The sequence below is a fragment of the Sorex araneus genome, chromosome X, assembly GCF_027595985.1.
Source record: "Sorex araneus isolate mSorAra2 chromosome X, mSorAra2.pri, whole genome shotgun sequence".
Classification (NCBI taxonomy): Eukaryota; Metazoa; Chordata; class Mammalia; order Eulipotyphla; family Soricidae; genus Sorex; species Sorex araneus.
Window position 1 is genome coordinate 248,808,705 of NC_073313.1, and position 16,082 is coordinate 248,824,786.

General features: G+C 42.7%; 1 protein-coding gene across 1 annotated transcript in view; it reads left to right on the forward strand.

Annotated features, from left to right (window-relative positions):
- XRCC5 (X-ray repair cross complementing 5) overlaps positions 1 to 16,082 on the forward strand; it is a 119,395-nt gene that overhangs the window by 28,042 nt on the left and 75,271 nt on the right. Inside the window, exons 7-9 of the mRNA XM_055121576.1 lie at positions 2,138 to 2,252; positions 3,404 to 3,542; positions 8,926 to 9,038. Of these exons, the coding sequence (XP_054977551.1) occupies positions 2,138 to 2,252; positions 3,404 to 3,542; positions 8,926 to 9,038 (367 nt within the window). The remainder of the gene's footprint in view (positions 1 to 2,137; positions 2,253 to 3,403; positions 3,543 to 8,925; positions 9,039 to 16,082) is intronic.

The following is a 16,082-nucleotide window of genomic DNA, read 5'->3' on the forward strand; positions in this document are numbered from 1 at the left end:
AACATTTATGTCATATTATTAGAATTTGCGTTATGATGTGTTCCTAATTATTTTGCTTCAAATCTTTTTCTACTGTGGAATATAAATCTATCTTCAGCTAACATCTTTATCATGTTATCATAGAGAAAAATTATTTTCCTGTATCACAACAAGGAAAGAAATTACTTTGTATTGTCCTAAGAATTTGATGTTGCATTGTTTTTTGGTGGTCTTTTTTTGTGTGCGTGTGGTTGATGTTTTGGGCTGACATCCCTTATACTCTCCCAAACACCGCCAGGAGTGATTCCTGAGTGCAGAGGCAGGAATAACCGCTGCACATGGCCGGGTGTGGCTCAAAAACAGAAATAAACAAAAATGTCATAGGAGACAGATTAGACTTGGCTCAGATCTATTCATTCCCCTAAGAAATCCCAAACCATGGTGTTATCGTAGCTTAGGAAGGAGTGTGTCAGCTGAAATACCTATTAATTGTTCTAAAATTGTTTCTGAAACTTGAAGCCTCTTTGAGACCTCTTTGCCCTTCGCCAGATGATGTCGGGTAATTCTCTTTGCCTCTTTGCTGTGCAGCTTTTCCTCTATGCTAAGAGGCTTGTCATCTGGACTATATCTTTTCATATGTTTGGTCATTATTTTTTTTATTTTAATGAGGGCCACAATTGTACCTATCTCCTTTAGTATTTAGTATGTGAAGAGAACAGAGAAAAGGTAAATCTTTTTTTTTTTTAGTTGAATCACTAGACCCATACAAAGCTGTTCATGATTAGGTTTCAGTTATACAGTATTCCAACACCCTTTCCTCCACCAGTGTACATTTCCCAGCACTGGTGTCCCCAGGTTCCCTCCATCACCCTCCACCCCACCCCCAACCTGTATCTGTGACAGGCTCTGTCTCTCTGTCTCTCTTGTCTTTGTCTCTGTCTCTGTCTCTGTCTCTCTCTCTCTCTCTCTCTCTCTCTCTCTCTCCCCTTATCTCCCTTCCCCCTTTGGGCATTGTGATTTGCAGTACAGGTTGTTGTGTATATCTCTTGTTCAGTGTGATCATTTCCAACTATTATTGTCATACTGGTCTCTTCCCTATCTTACCTACCCTCCGCCTCACACATACTCGTGGTAGATTCCAACCACTGACTAATCCTCCTAGCCCTTGTTTTCCCTGGCCTTGGATATTAGGTTTCTGCTATATATTTTTATATACCACAAATGAATGCAGTCACTCTATAACTGCCCCTCTCCTTCTGACACATTTCACTTGGCGATACTCTCCGTGTCTATCCATTTAGAAGCAGATTTCCTGACTTCACTGAGAAAAGGTAGAATTGACCTTGACTTATGTTCAAGGGCAGTAGCTTTCCACAGTGGCTACTTTCCCACTTCTGGTTCCCTGACTAATAAAAAACCTGGTTATCCGCTTTGTCTTAAGACTGAATAGGGACTGCTTGCTTAACTCTCCATCACATGCGTATATGTATCATGACTTTTATTGAAGACAATGGGAGTTATCTAATGAGTTGTAGTAGCTCTGAATAGTAGTGGTAGAGGAGAGTGCCCGCCCTTTGGTGGACTAGACCTGTGTTTCTCAACTTTTTCCCAACTGTGTCTCCCTGCTGAGTCTGCCTCTTCCTTGTGACACCCCCCCACCCTGTTCTACCATTGCCCCCTATCAACATGATTCTCATCTTGGCCGTAGAGCACCCCCAAGTAGAAAGACACTATTCTAGAACAAGGAAGGGCTCATCAGCTGCATGGTTCTCAGGGAGTTGGTGAACCCTTTATAATGGTGCATAATCACTTATGAATATACTTTTATCATATCCACAAAATGTCTTAGGTCCTGAAAAAAATCTGTTAAGAACAACGGAGTGGTTGGCTGGGTTGAAGGGAGAGATTGAATAGGGGAAGGTAGTGATGTTCATTTTCACCTGTCAGCAGAGTAATTCAACTTCCTTTTCCGAAGCCAAAATCACTCGTACCCTGGCTGTCTCCCAACTTGTGGTTGTCATTTTCCTGCCATCCCCCGCTCGCTCTTCAGCCCTCTGTGATCAACAACAGCTCACTCCTCATTCTAGAAAACTGAGCACAGTGTTCAGCCAAGTCAACATCTAAAAATTGTTGCTTTCACTTTTACATTTTTCTTCAGTGAGAGTCTGAGACAGCTGTGTGTCTTTAAGAAAATTGAGAGGCGTCCCATGCCCTGGCCCTGTCAGCTGACCATTGGCTCCAATTTGTCCATAAAGATTGTGGCTTATAAATCGGTAAGTGGCTACATACACTTTTTTTTTTTTTTAAAGAAGTGTTACCAGGAAGACAAATACGCTTATATTTGGAACTGACAATTCATGTGTGGGTTATTCAGTACCATAATTACTGCTTCTCTAACTGCTCTCCCTGTTCATTTAATCTCTATTTAGCTTTTATGTAAAAAGGCTTGCTTAGGAGAGGAAGTTTTAAGGATGGTCTATAATAGAGTTGATTTCCTTCTCTTTCTCTTTCTCTCCTCTGATAATTAGTTGTTAATCAGGAGTTCCCGGGCTTTGTCTTTCTTGTGCTCTCTCTCTCTCTCTCTCTCAAAGTAAAATGCTTGCTTTAGGTTATGCTATTGTGGCATCAGAGCAGAAATTCAATATTCACCAGAATTAAGTTTAGAATTTTTGGAAATGAGTCACTTATTTTGGAAATTCTTCACTTATTGATGATCTGGTAGTCATAGCATCTGTGAAATATGATAACTATTGATTGTTACTGTGAAATTTTCATTTGTGGTGTATATACTGTTGTATATAAAATATGAAAGTGGATTGCTTTATTCTTTGATGGAATCTCAGTTTGAGCATGAGTCTAGTCCTTGCCTCCGTAGGACCTTCCTGGCCTTTGTTCCTTTAAAGTACAAAATAAATGCATAGACACATTTGCACAAAATATACAGAAACATGTTTTTCTATGCCCATGTCTTTAGTGTTTATAAGATTAGCTCCCACATACATTCACATACATGGACACACACACTAAATTCATAAAAAAAAAAAAAAATCTTAAGTCTGCGTACCATTTAGGCCTAGAATTATGTTCCTGAAAATGAGAATACAATTTTCTTGCTCTTTTTTCTAATTGCATTTTTAAGCCTTTTGATTTTAGATTTTTTCAATAGACCTCTCTCTCTTTATTCTGTCAGAAAACGTAATAACAAAATACTTTCTCTTTTGTAACATAATCTAGAATCCTGTTTAGGAGGTATATGCAGACCAACATATACTAATATTTGTTAGATGGATTATCCTAAGGGGAGGGAGTGAAATAGCAAAACAATTTAGAATAATTGTTTTCTTTCTGTAAATCAGAGAGTGTTTTATCTTATACTGGGTGGAACCCTAACTGTCCTATTTCTCATTTTTCTTTTGCAAATTAGATTGTACAGGAGAGAGTTAAAAAGTCTTGGACAGTCGTAGATGCAAGAACCCACAAGAAAGAAGATATACAAAAAGAAACCGTTTATTGCTTGAATGATGATGATGAGACAGAAGTTTCGAAGGAAGATATCATTCAAGGTACGTCAGGGAGAGTTCTCACTTTTGCCCAGGAGATTTTCTTCTTCCAGGTGCCGGGAGCCAGGCTAGGGTTGAGCGGTATTCTTTGTGGATAGTCATTTCTGAGTTCTATTCAATCTTTTTTCCCTTCAACTCAGCCAGGAGCTCCAGCTCTTTGAGGTTCACAGCACTCAGGGTCCTTGGATCTTCTGCTGAGCCTTAGGAAGTTGTGTCCCAGGAGCATACTCCAGTTCTCTAGCTTGCCAGGGTTCCAGTGATAGGATGTAATGTTTACCTCTTTTTTTCCCCTTAAGTTTGAAATTTAATAGCTAAGAGAATGTTAAGATTAAAGTGGCTGAAAAAAGTGGTTTTTTTTTTTTTAATTTTTATTTTTGACTTCCCGAGAGATTGTTTCTGTGAGTGCTAATTTTAAGTCCTAATAACATGAAAAAGATGCTCCCTTAAGGTAATGTAGGAAATGAGAAAAATTATTTGTGTACCATTTTGTATAATACTGTATTTCATGGCATATAGCACAGCAGGTAGGGCGTTTGCCTTGCACGTGGCTGACCTGGGTTCAATTCCTCTGTCCTTCTCAGAGACCCCGGCAGGCTACCGAGAGTTTCCCGCCCGTACGGCAGAGCCTGGCAAGCTCCCCGTGGTGTATTCAATATGCCAAAAACAGTAACGACAAGTCTCACAATGGAGACGTTACTGGTGCCCGCTCGAGCAAGTTGATGACAGTGCTACAGTGCTATGTGCTGCCCAGTATATATTTTGTGTTCTTGTTTTCTGTTTGGGCTGGAGCGATAGCACAGGGTTGGGCTTTCGCCTTTCACTCAGCCGACCTGTGTTCGATTTTTCCGGCCCTCTCAGAGAGCCCGGCAAGCTACCGAGAGTATGGAGCCTGCACAGCAGAGCCTGGCAAGCCACCCGTGCATATTGGATATGCCAAAAACAGTAACAATAAGTCTCTCAATGAGAGACGTTACTGGTGCCCGCTCGAACAAATCAATGAGCAATGGGATGACAGTGACAGTTTTCTGTTTGATGTCCATGTCCAGTGGTACTCAGGAATAATTCCTGGTTCTCTGTTCAGGAGTGACCCCTGGAGGTGCTCTGGGAACAATATATGGTGCCAGGGAATCAAACTGGGGTCAGCAGGATGCAAGACGAGTGCCTTAGTCTCTGTACTATATTCCCAGCTCTCCAATATATAGTTTAAATTTGCAAGCCTTGAAAATGATTTCTTTAAAAATTTCTTTAAACTTCCTTTAAAATACTGAATCACAGTGCTTGCATTTATTTGTGTTTCAGAGTGGTGGGGAGAGAGTGGTTAAAGCTGATGATAGTTATAGTATCTTTCTTTGTCCTGATGGACTATGTGCAGAATATAAGGTATAGTCTATAATCACTGCCAATTCTTACAGTCACTTTAGTAATATTGGGTTGCTAAGAGCATGGATTTCAGAGTCAGGCCTCATTAGAATCATCTCCTGCTAACCGTTTAATCCTAGTATAAATGACACACCCAAAGAAGGAAGAATAGCATGATTAAAGACCAGAAAAGTAGTGGGTCTTCCTGTCACGGTCACTGTCATCCCATTGCTCATCGATTTGCTCGAGCGGGTACCAGTAACGTCTCGCATTGTGAGACTTACTGTTTTTGGCATATCGAATACACCATGGGTAGCTTGCCAGGCTCTGCCGTGTAGGCTAGATACTCTCCGTAGCTTGCCAGGCTCTCCAAGAGGGGCGGAGGAATCGAATGCGGGTTGGCCGTGTGCAAGGCAAATGCCCTGCCGCTGTGCTATAGCTCCAGCCCAGGTCTTCCTGAGGATATCAAATAGTTTGTTTGCTGTATTTGAGCATATATAGATTACGCTCAAGGGTAGTATCTAAAAGAGACCTGCATTTTCTCTTTTAATCTTCATAACAAAGTAATGAAGCAGGTACTAGTATTATTTCCATTTTACAGATAACAGTTTCTGTAAACACATTAATGCTTTCAAAGTCATAAATCTGCCAGCCAGCAGAACTTGAATCTACAGTTGCCATACTTCAAACTTTTTCTCTACGTGTTCCTCTGAGAGGTCTGGAGTGATAGCACAGCGAGTAGGGTGTTTGCCTTGCACGAGGCCGACCTGAGTTTGATTCCTCCGCCCCTCTCGGAGAGCCTGGCAAGCTGCTGAGAGTATCCCGCCCACACGGCAGAGCCTGGCAAGCTACCCATGGTGTATTCAATATGCCAGAATCAGTAAGAGTAAGTCACACAATGGAGATGTTACTGGTGCCCACTTGAGCAAATTGTTCAGTGCGACAGTTCCTTTGAGCTAGGAAGAGTTTTGAAGGATCGGTTGAAGACTTTTTTGGTTCATTTTAAAAACAAAACAAAACAAAACAAAACAAAACAGTATTTGATACCAGGAGGCTGTCTCCATGGCTTGGAGGCTGGTCTCTCATTCTGGGCAACTCAGAGAAGGGAACAACAAGTAAAATGTGGTCGGAGGTCATTCGGGGGAAGGGTGACGCGTGCCGAATGTAGACTAGAGACTGAACACAATGGCCACTCAACACCTTTATTGCAAACCACAACACCTAATCAGAGAGAGAGAACAAAAGGGAATACCCTGCCATAGTGGCAGTGTGGAGTGGGGGGAGACGGGACTGGGGAGGATGGGAGGGATGCTGGGTTTACTGGTGGTGGAGAATGGGCACTGGTGAAGGGATGGGTTCTCGAACTTTGTATGGGGGAAACATGAGCACAAAAATGTATAAATCTGTAACTGTACCCTCACAGTGATTCACTAATAAAAAAAAAAGTTAAAAAAAAAACAACAGTATTTGAGAACAAAGTCTACCATGGAGTGAGTAGGGGAAGGGGATTGGGTCGAGGCTGGTGGGGGGAACAGAGCGTGTGGGGTTGGAACACTGTATGCATGAATCCCTGTCATTAGCAGTATCATAAATCGTGGTGCCTCTAACATAAATAGAGCTGTTAAGTTGGAGAAGCAGTGTTATTAGGGCTATATTTTAGGAAGTAATATGACAGTTGGGTGTAAGAAGAGTTGGAAGGAAAAAGGAGTAAAGATAAAGATGCAGTTTTTTGGGTTGCAGGCAAAGAAAGCTGCTATGATTATTTTAGGCGAAAAGAGATTTCGCTGGTGGAATATGGAGAGGGAGGTGTTAAATTTGTCGGCTCCAACCATCCATAGATACGAAGTGTTTCTCCCTTATCTTTCTGCGGTCACCACTGATTTCCTGTGCTCTGCTGTTTCCCCTTTATAAGTAGAGTTCTTCTTCTTAGAGGCACTAGGGGTACCTGTGGGCAAAAGAAGATTGTTGTCTATTCTTTTCTATACCTTTTGCCCTGTACAAAGATCAGAGTTGCTGATTTGCTCTTTGAATGAATGGCAGTTGGGGGAGGAGGGGGACTTATTTGGGGGCCACACCCACATAGTGCTGAGGGCTTAGTCCTGGCTCTGTGCTCAGTGCCTCATTCTTGGAGGCACTCAGGAGACAGCATGGGGTGCGGGGCATGAAACCCGCCTCACCTGCCATACTACCTACCTCTCTGGCCAAAGATGGTTTTCATTATGAATTTCAGATTACTGTCATACAATTTAATGAAAAGGACAAATTGAAAAACGTTTGGTTTAAATACCACACTTTATCATTTGCCATACACTTTCTTAATTTTTTAAAAATTGGAATTCAAAAAAATATTCATGAAAATAGAAAAGTTTTTGGGGCTGGAGCGATAGCACAGCGGGTAGGGCATTTGCCTTGCACGTGGCTGACCCAGGTTCGATTTCCAGCATCCCATAGGGTCCCCTGAGCACGGCCAGGGGTAATTCCTGAGTGCAGAGTCAGGAGTATCCCCTGTGCATTACCAAGTGTGACCCAAAAAAGCAAAAAAAAAAGAAAAAAAAGACAAAAAGTGAAAAAAAGAAAATAGAAATGTTTCCTATAAGAAACAGGAATGAAATAGAATTAGAAAATAGAAATGTATTCACCAAATACATGACATTAACTCCAGGATCACATACTGTGCCCCAAACATCCATAAACATAAAAACATAAACGTTTCTCTTTTCTTTTTCTTTCTTTCTTTCTTCGGGAGGTTAACGTTGGGGGTGGGGCTGGGTTCATGTCTGGTGGTGCTCAAAGGCTACTTTTGTCTCAGTGCTCAGGGAAACAGGTGCCACACATCAAAGCCAGGCCTTCTATATGCCAGGCCTGTGGAGCCATCTCTGGCCCCAGGCCATGCATGCGCTTTTGCTTCCAGCCATGTCAGGCCCCAGGCAGGCAGGAAGCTAGGACACACACACACACACACACACACACACACACACACACAAAGACAGACTCTCTCTCTCTCTCTCTCTCTCTCTCTCTCTCTCTCTCTCTCTCTCTCTCTCTCTCTCGTTTCTTGAAGTATAAATGCACGTGCTTTTGCTTCCATTTCACAAATTGCAAGACTATATACTGAAGGGAACTTGAGCTAACCTAGAGCAGAGGCCCCGAAACCACACTGGAGTTGTTTCTTTCTTTTGTTCTTTCTTTCTTTTGTTTTTTTTTGGGGGTCACACCTGGTGTTGCACAGGGGTTACTTCTGGCTCATGCACTTAGGAATTACTCCTGGCGATGCTTGGGGGACCATATGGGATGCTGGGAATCGAACCTAGGTTGGCCATGTGCAAGGCAAACACCCTACTGGCTGTGCTAGCACTCCAGACCCTGTTTCTTTAAGTAGCCAAGAATCTATATTTGTATGAGTAATCTAAGTAATTTTTTTTTATAAAAAGGAAAAAAGATCACCAGTTCCAATAACAAAATACACTTAAATGCAGAAAAATATCCAATTTATCAATTCAGTGTTTCTAAATAGAGAAATTTTGGCTTCTTCCACTAGGCATTTATATATTTCTAGCATTCATTTTTTTTTTTTTTGTGAACATTTTGTTCAGAACATTTCCTAGGGGCGTTTTTCTCCGTGGGTCTCCAGATTTCAGAATAAATGTGTTTTTGTTATTATGTTTACAAATCACGCCTGTACTTTACTCAGCCCTGGTTTATCTTTGGAGGATAACTAGTACATTACATTTTCCACTTTCGTTCTTCTAGGCTGGATAATCATTAAGGTAACTAGATTGCAGAAGATGCTACTTAAAAAATGTAATTAGATTTTAATCGTTTCTATAGCATATATGTTGTTTGCGTGTCTGCACCTTCTTTTTCCCCATTGATCACAAGGGGCAGTAATTTGATTCTGGGGAGTGGTCCGTATGGAAGCTTGATCTGGAGTGTGCATGTATTGTTAATTGTATTTGGAGGGCTAATTTCAGCCTGTGGAAAAACGAGGCCCCATATGCTTAACAGATGCGCTTCTCTTGTTCTCCAGGATTCCGCTACGGGAGCGATATCATCCCTTTCTCTAAAGTGGATCAGGAGCAAATGAAATATAAATCGGACGGGAAGTGCTTCTCTGTTTTGGGATTTTGTAGATCTTCTCAGGTACAGCACTTACTTTGCTAATCATAAACAAAATGAATTAGCTTCTGCCTCATTACTTGAGCTGGTGTGCTTTTATGGGACTTTCTTTGTAATATATATATATTATATAATGTGTGTATATGTATATATATATATATATGTATATATATACTTTTTTTTCACTTTAATTTTCCTAAATTGTGGTTTGGGGATCAGTGTTTCTGTTTTTGGTCTTTGAAGGGGGGGGAAAAAAACTGTCCAAGACCTAGAAAATTCTTAACACGAGTCATAGGGTTAGATCCAATTAAAAGTGAGTTCTTCCGAGCCTATGTTCTCCTTGCACCCACGTGGCTGAGCACATGTGGCGCCCGAATCTCCCCTCTTGAGATGTGTACTTTCATGCTTTTGTGTCTAATGCTGGGATGTGTGTAGAGTCCCTCTCCACCCTTGGAGAAGAGTGCATTACTGTCTTGAGTGCGTCTCTCTGTCTGTCTCTGTCTCTGTCTCTCTCCTCTCTCTCTCTCCCCCTCTCTACAACATAAAAAATTTCCAAATAAAATCTGTTTACTTCAAAAAAAAAAAAGTCAGTTTTTGGGGCCAGAGACATAGTACAGCAGGGAGGGTGTTTGTCTTGCATGCGACCAACCTGGGTTCAATCTCTGGCATCCCATATGTTCCCCCACATACTACCAGGAGTAGTTCCTGAGAGCAGAGCCAGGAGTAACCCCTGAGCATCTCTGGGTGTGACCCAAAAGAGCAAAAAATAAAATAAAAAATAAAAGGTCAGTTCTTAGTTTGCCTTAAAGAGGCTGTTCCCTGCGCTGGAGATATAGTACAGCAGTTAAGGCCTTGCCTTGCTTGCTGCCAACCTCGATGTAGTTCCTATCACTGCATACGATCCTCTAAGAAACACTAATAGAGTGTTTGAGAGTGGTGAGAATGGCCTTTGCTCTCATAGAATATTTCTGTCTGATGCCACTCAGCCTTCTTCTCCATAAAGAAGCCTAGGATGTGAAACTTGCCCATAAGGCTTCCCCCCCCCCTTTTTTTAGATACCTGTGCCAAGATACAAAAATAGGCATAGTGGAAAATATAGTCATCAGTGAAGGTCATGGATTCCCATAGACTAGCCTGGAAAGAGTTCTTAATGATTCTCAGATACCTTGGGAGGGTGGAGAGATAGTATAGCAAGTAGCATGCTTGTACTGCACGCTGCCGATCCAGATTCAATCCCCAGCATCCCATATGGTCCCCCGAGCACTGTAAGGAGAAATTCCTGAGTGTTGAACCAGGAGTTCTTGAGGTAGGCAATTGAAAAGAATGAATCAGTATGAAGGACATCTATTCAGGCTCTTTGGGGATGGAGAGTTTTTTTTCTTTTTGGGTCACACCCTGCGATCCTGGCTCATGAACTTAGGAATTACTCCTGGTGGTACTCGGGGGACCATAGGGGATGCTGGGAATCGAACCCGGGTTGGCTGCGTGCAAGGCAAATGCCCTACCCGCTGTGCTATCTCTCCAGACCCTGGAGAGATTTTTTTTTATTTTTTTATTTTTTATTTATTTTTTTTTTTAAAGAAATATTTTATTGAACCACCGTGAAAACAAAAAAAATACAAAGCTTTCAGGTTTAAGTCACAGTCAAATACTGATTAAACCACCATCCCTTCACCAGTGCACCCGTTCCACCACCAAGAACCCCAATACACCCCCCTCCCACCCCACCCCCCATCTAAGTAGCTGATGATATTCCCATTATTCTCTCTATATATTGAGTACATTTAATATTTCCATACAGAACTCACTATTGTTGATTGGAAATTTTCCCCAACAATCAGGCCTGCTGAATAAGCATCATCTAATAATTTCTCTTCCTTGGTAAAAGTGAAGACTTTGAGTCCGCGCGGCCGCTATTGCGGCCGCGCGGTTTTGGGTTTCTAATATTTTAGCTCAGTTCACAGTCAAAATGGATGGCTGCAAGAATCTGCTCTGGTGCCAAAATGGGTTAGGAGACCTCAGGATCACAGTCAGTAGGCGGGAGGCTCTGCTTCTCGTGCCGCGGCTCTTGGTTCATCTCTGGGCGGAAGGCGCGCCGGGAACACCTCCCCTCCCAGGATCACCTACAGGCTACGTCACTAAAGAAAGTCCTACCTCCTGGTATAGGGGTCTTAGAGGGTGGCTCTCACCGCGTGGCTGCTGCCGCTGCCGCCATTTTCGCTCAGAAAAATGGGGTGGAGAGGGAAAAAAATCCCTCCCCGGGCTGCACGAGGTTGTAGTTCAGTTCGCAGTCAAAATGCATGGCTGCAAGAATCTGCTCTGGTGCCAAAATGGGTTAGGAGACCTCAGGATCACAGTCAGTAGGCGGGAGGCTCTGCTTCTCGTGCCGCGGCTCTTGGTTCATCTCTGGGCGGGAGAGATTTTTTTTAATGCTAGAAAACTCAAGTAAGAATTGTAATAAAAATAGCACCTGGGGCTGGAGGGGTATTGCATGGGTAAAGGCACTTGGTTTATTTGCGGGTGCTACCCATTTGATCTGCAGCACCAGATATGGTGCCATTGAGCACTGCCTGGACTGATCTCTGACCAGAGTCAGGAGTAAGCTCTGAGGGACACCACTGCATGTCCCTCCCACCAAATGGTATCCAGTATTTAGTATTTTTAAAATTTTTTTCTTTTTAGGTCATACCCAGCAATGTCCAGGGTTTACTCCTGGCTCTGTGCTCAGGAATTTCTCCTGGCCATACTTGGGGGACCGTATGGGATGGTGGGGATCAAACCCGGGTCAGCCGCGTGCAAGGCAAATGCCCTACCCACTGTACATCTTTCCAGCCCCTCAGTATTTAGTATTTAAACTTCTTCACATTGCTGTGGCACAGGGTCCCTATGTAATTCGGTGTTAGAATGTTTTAGGGAGGTAGGGACAGTGCTTGTCATGATATGCCCAGACTGTTGGGTGTATATGTGTTAGACTTATAAGGCCAGAAATTAGGACTATTTACTTAGAGTTGATTGATACAGTTTTAGTGATCAGAATAATTGTTTTGGAAATTGGGAGACTAACAGTTTACTCAATTTACTAACAAATTACACTAATGTGTTTTTTCTGAAAATAAAACTATTCAGTATGGGAAGTATGTAGCACTGCCGTAGCACTGTCATCCCGTTGTTCATCGATTTGCTCGAGCGGGCACCGGTAACTTCTCCATTGTGAGACTTGTTACTGTTTTTTTTTGGCATATTGAATATACCACAGGGAGCTTGCCAGGCTCTGCCGTGCGGGCTCCATACTCTCGGTAGCTTGCCGGGCTCTCCAAGAGGGACAGAGGAATCGAACTCGGGTCGGCCTTGTGCAAGGCAGACGCCCTACCCACTGTGCTATTGCTCTAGTCCTTGGGAAGTATGCAAACTTTAAAATGTATGGTTATTGATGTCAAAGATAAAGCTCCAATGAAATGCATTCTTCATTCAGTTCTCAGCTCCCTTTGTGGAAATCAGCCTCTTGGGAAGTGGATCTCCCTAATTCCAGGCAAACAGAAAAGACCTATTGAGGACACCGGCAGGTGTAATTCAGGACTCAGAAACTTGAAATTACGTGTGCCAGAGCAGGCTTGGGGGCGGGCTAGCTAAATGGCAACTACAGGAAAGAGTGAGCTGACCACAAGTACATTGTGCATTTTATTTTATTTTAGTTTTGGTTTGGGGGCCACATATGGCGGTACTCAGGGTTTACCCCTGACTCTGAGTTTAGGGGTCACACCCGGCAGGCTGGGGGAACCAGATGTGGTGCTGGGGATAGATTCGGGTCAGCTGCATGCAAGGCCAGTGTTTTACCAGCTGTACTCTCTCACCAGCCCCACAGTTTTGATCTTAAAGAACTTTAATTATATTTAGCTTTTTGTCATCACATATTTCTTAATCATCTTTAAAGCATTTTATGCATTTTTAAATTATGTATAATGAAGATAATAACTATCATTTGTTGGGTAATTATAATATTCCAGTCATTATACGAAGTAGTTTATGTAAGTTCTTTTTAACTCTTTTAACCCTTTTAGGTAGGCACCACGGTATGTCTTTTAAAAATTAAGATCTAGAGATTCAGAGTCAGTAAGTAACTGGCCCGGTAACAGCCTGAAAGTGGTCGAGATGGTTCTGAGCCTCTTTTCTCAGTTCCAAAGCCTATCCTGTTAATCATTTGTGGTCTTCTCACCTGATTTACAGGCTTATTTTTGTGTAGTCTAGCTTTTATGCGCCAGATTTCATGTACTCACAAATACAAACAGCTTGTCTTCCATACGACGGTAAGCAGGCACCCTCTAACAGGCCAGCAATCATTAAGTTAGCAAGATCACACAGTTCCAGATTCTTTCAGAGTAAGGAAATGAACATTTCCGAATCAAATCAGCGTGAAAGTTTTAATTCGGTGCCACAGAGGGTTTCGTTTTATCTGTGGATTATTCTTCTTATAACGTTTCAAGAACCGTTTCATTTTGTTTTTTCAAGATCTGTTCTCGGGTTCTAATTCTTTCTTTCCCAGGTGGATAATACTGTTTTTGATTGGTGTTGGGTGGGGGTGGATGTCCAGTGCGCATGCATGCATCTGGGGGCACTTTCAGTTTGTTTGATTTCTTGGTGAAGGGCACTGATTAGGCTTCTCTCTCTCTCTCTCTTTTTTATTTTCTCCTGAAAATGGGATAGTGGGCCAAATAAGTTTACAAATCTCTGCTCTAATTGTAGGGAGAACAAGAATTTAGCTTCTTTAAGTGTCTGTCATTTAGGCACCTTAGGAGAAAATGTTATTAGTAGTTCCTTTAATTAGTGAAGTGCTAATGCAGATTCTAATAGGCAAATAAAGCTCTATATAAATGTCACCAACTGATAATACAGTCTTATTCCCAGATTCTTTTTTTTTAATTGAATCACCATGAGATAGAGACTTACAAATTTTCTTTTTTTTTTTATAATTTATTTATTTTTAATTGGTGAATCACCATGAGGGTACAGTTACAGATTTATACATTTTTGTGCTCATGTTTCCCCCATACAAAGTTCGAGAACCCATCCCTTCACCAGTGCCCATTCTCCACCACCAGTAAACCCAGCATCCCTCCCACCCTCCCCAGTCCCGTCTCCCCCCACCCCACACTGCCACTATGGCAGGGTATTCCCTTTTGTTCTCTCTCTCTCTGATTAGGTGTTGTGGTTTGCAATAAAGGTGTTGTGTGGCCATTGTGTTCAGTCTCTGAGACTTACAGACTTTCATGATTACGTTTCAGTCACACAGTGATCGAGCATCCGTCCCTCCACCAATGCCTGTATTCCGCTACCAATGTTCCCAGTATCCCTTCTGCCACCCCCTCCCCATCTCGCCCCCTGCCTCTGTGGCAGGTACATTCCTTATTACTCTTCTCTCTCCTTTTGGGTGTTATGGTTTGCGATACAGGTATTAAAAGGCCATTGTGCTTGGTCTGTAGTCTACTTTCAACATGCATCTCCCATCCTGAGCAGTCCTTCCAACCATCATTTACTTAGTGGTCCCTTCTCTATCCCAGCTGCCTTTTCCTCCAGCATGTGAGACCAGCTTCCAAGCCATGGAATGATCCTCCTGGCCCTTATCTCTACTGTCCTTAGGTGTTAGTCCCCATATTCAAATGAGAAATGAACATGGAGGTGCTAGGTATTTGAGTTATAGGGGCCTCACTGATTTTTGAAATTGTTTTTGTTGTTTTGAGCCATACCCAATGGTGCTCAGACATGCTCTCTCCTCAGGGGTCATTTCTGGCACAGGTCTGCTCTGGGGACCATATACAGTGTCAGACTCGAACCAGGGTTTTCTCTGTGCAAGGCAAGCCCCGTATCTATTGTATGTCTCTCCAGCCCAAGACTAATTCCTTCTAAGCTACAGAAGTTAACAGGCTTTTGAAATGGGAGAGCAGAGAAAACACCTGAGAAATAGTATTGCCCCACAGAGCACAGAGCCCCTTCTCAAAAATAAGCTCCAGCTGGATTCAAGATGACTTAGATCAGAGAAAAGTGGTTCTATAGGTGCAGGGAGTTAGGATATTAGGGACTCCAGTATCATTTTCTGGGCTGGAGCGATAGCACAGCAGGTAGGGTGTTTGCCTTGCACGCGGCCGACCTGGGTTCGATTCCTCCGCCCCTCTCGGAGAGCCCAGTAGGCTACCGAGAGTATCCCGCCCGCACAGCAGAGCCTGGCAAGCTACCCATGGAATATTCAATATGCCAGAATCAGTAACAGCAAGTCTCACAATGGAGATGTTACTGGTGCCCACTCAAGCAAATCAATGAGCAACGGGATGACAGTGACAGTATCATTTTCTAATCATATATTGGCAGACCTGATTTGACCCCTCTGACTTCCCCAGATATTTGTGATTGGATGAAAAGTGGGGAACACAACATGCAGTATTGTTGGTTTAACTAATTTCCCTTCCTCCGTTCCTACCGCTCTCGTGGTTTGTTCTGGTACCTTTGCAGTTCATCATATTGCTGTCTGGATGAAGTCCAAGCCCTTGAACATTGGTCCTAAGATACTTCCTGATCTGATCCTTGCTAATCTTGCTCATCTTTTCACTGTTTTCCTCACTGCATGCCACTGCACTACTCCCATAGCTATTCCTTGTGTACTGTTATGTTATGTTGCTCCAGACTTATTCACACACTTTGGGGGGCCACACCCAGTGTTGGGGGCTCCATCCAGTTCTGTATTCAGGCGTCACTCCCGTGGTCACTCCCGTTGAGGTATCATTTTAGACCTATGACTTATTCACACTCTTACTTCTGCCCCCAGGATGCTTGAACCTGGACACTTAGTTGCTTTCTACGCATCCTTTAATAATTTGCTTAGGATAACACTTAAATTATACATAAGCCTTGACTTAAGGTTATGATCACTTTGGGGCCAGGTACATTCAGTGGCTCCAAAATGATCACCCTGCTTATAATAAGCAGGATGCCCTCTTATGCGCTCTTGTAGCACCAAAATATTCTACTGTTCTTTATTTCCTTTAAAGCACTATTCATACTCCTACATTGCAGTTCATT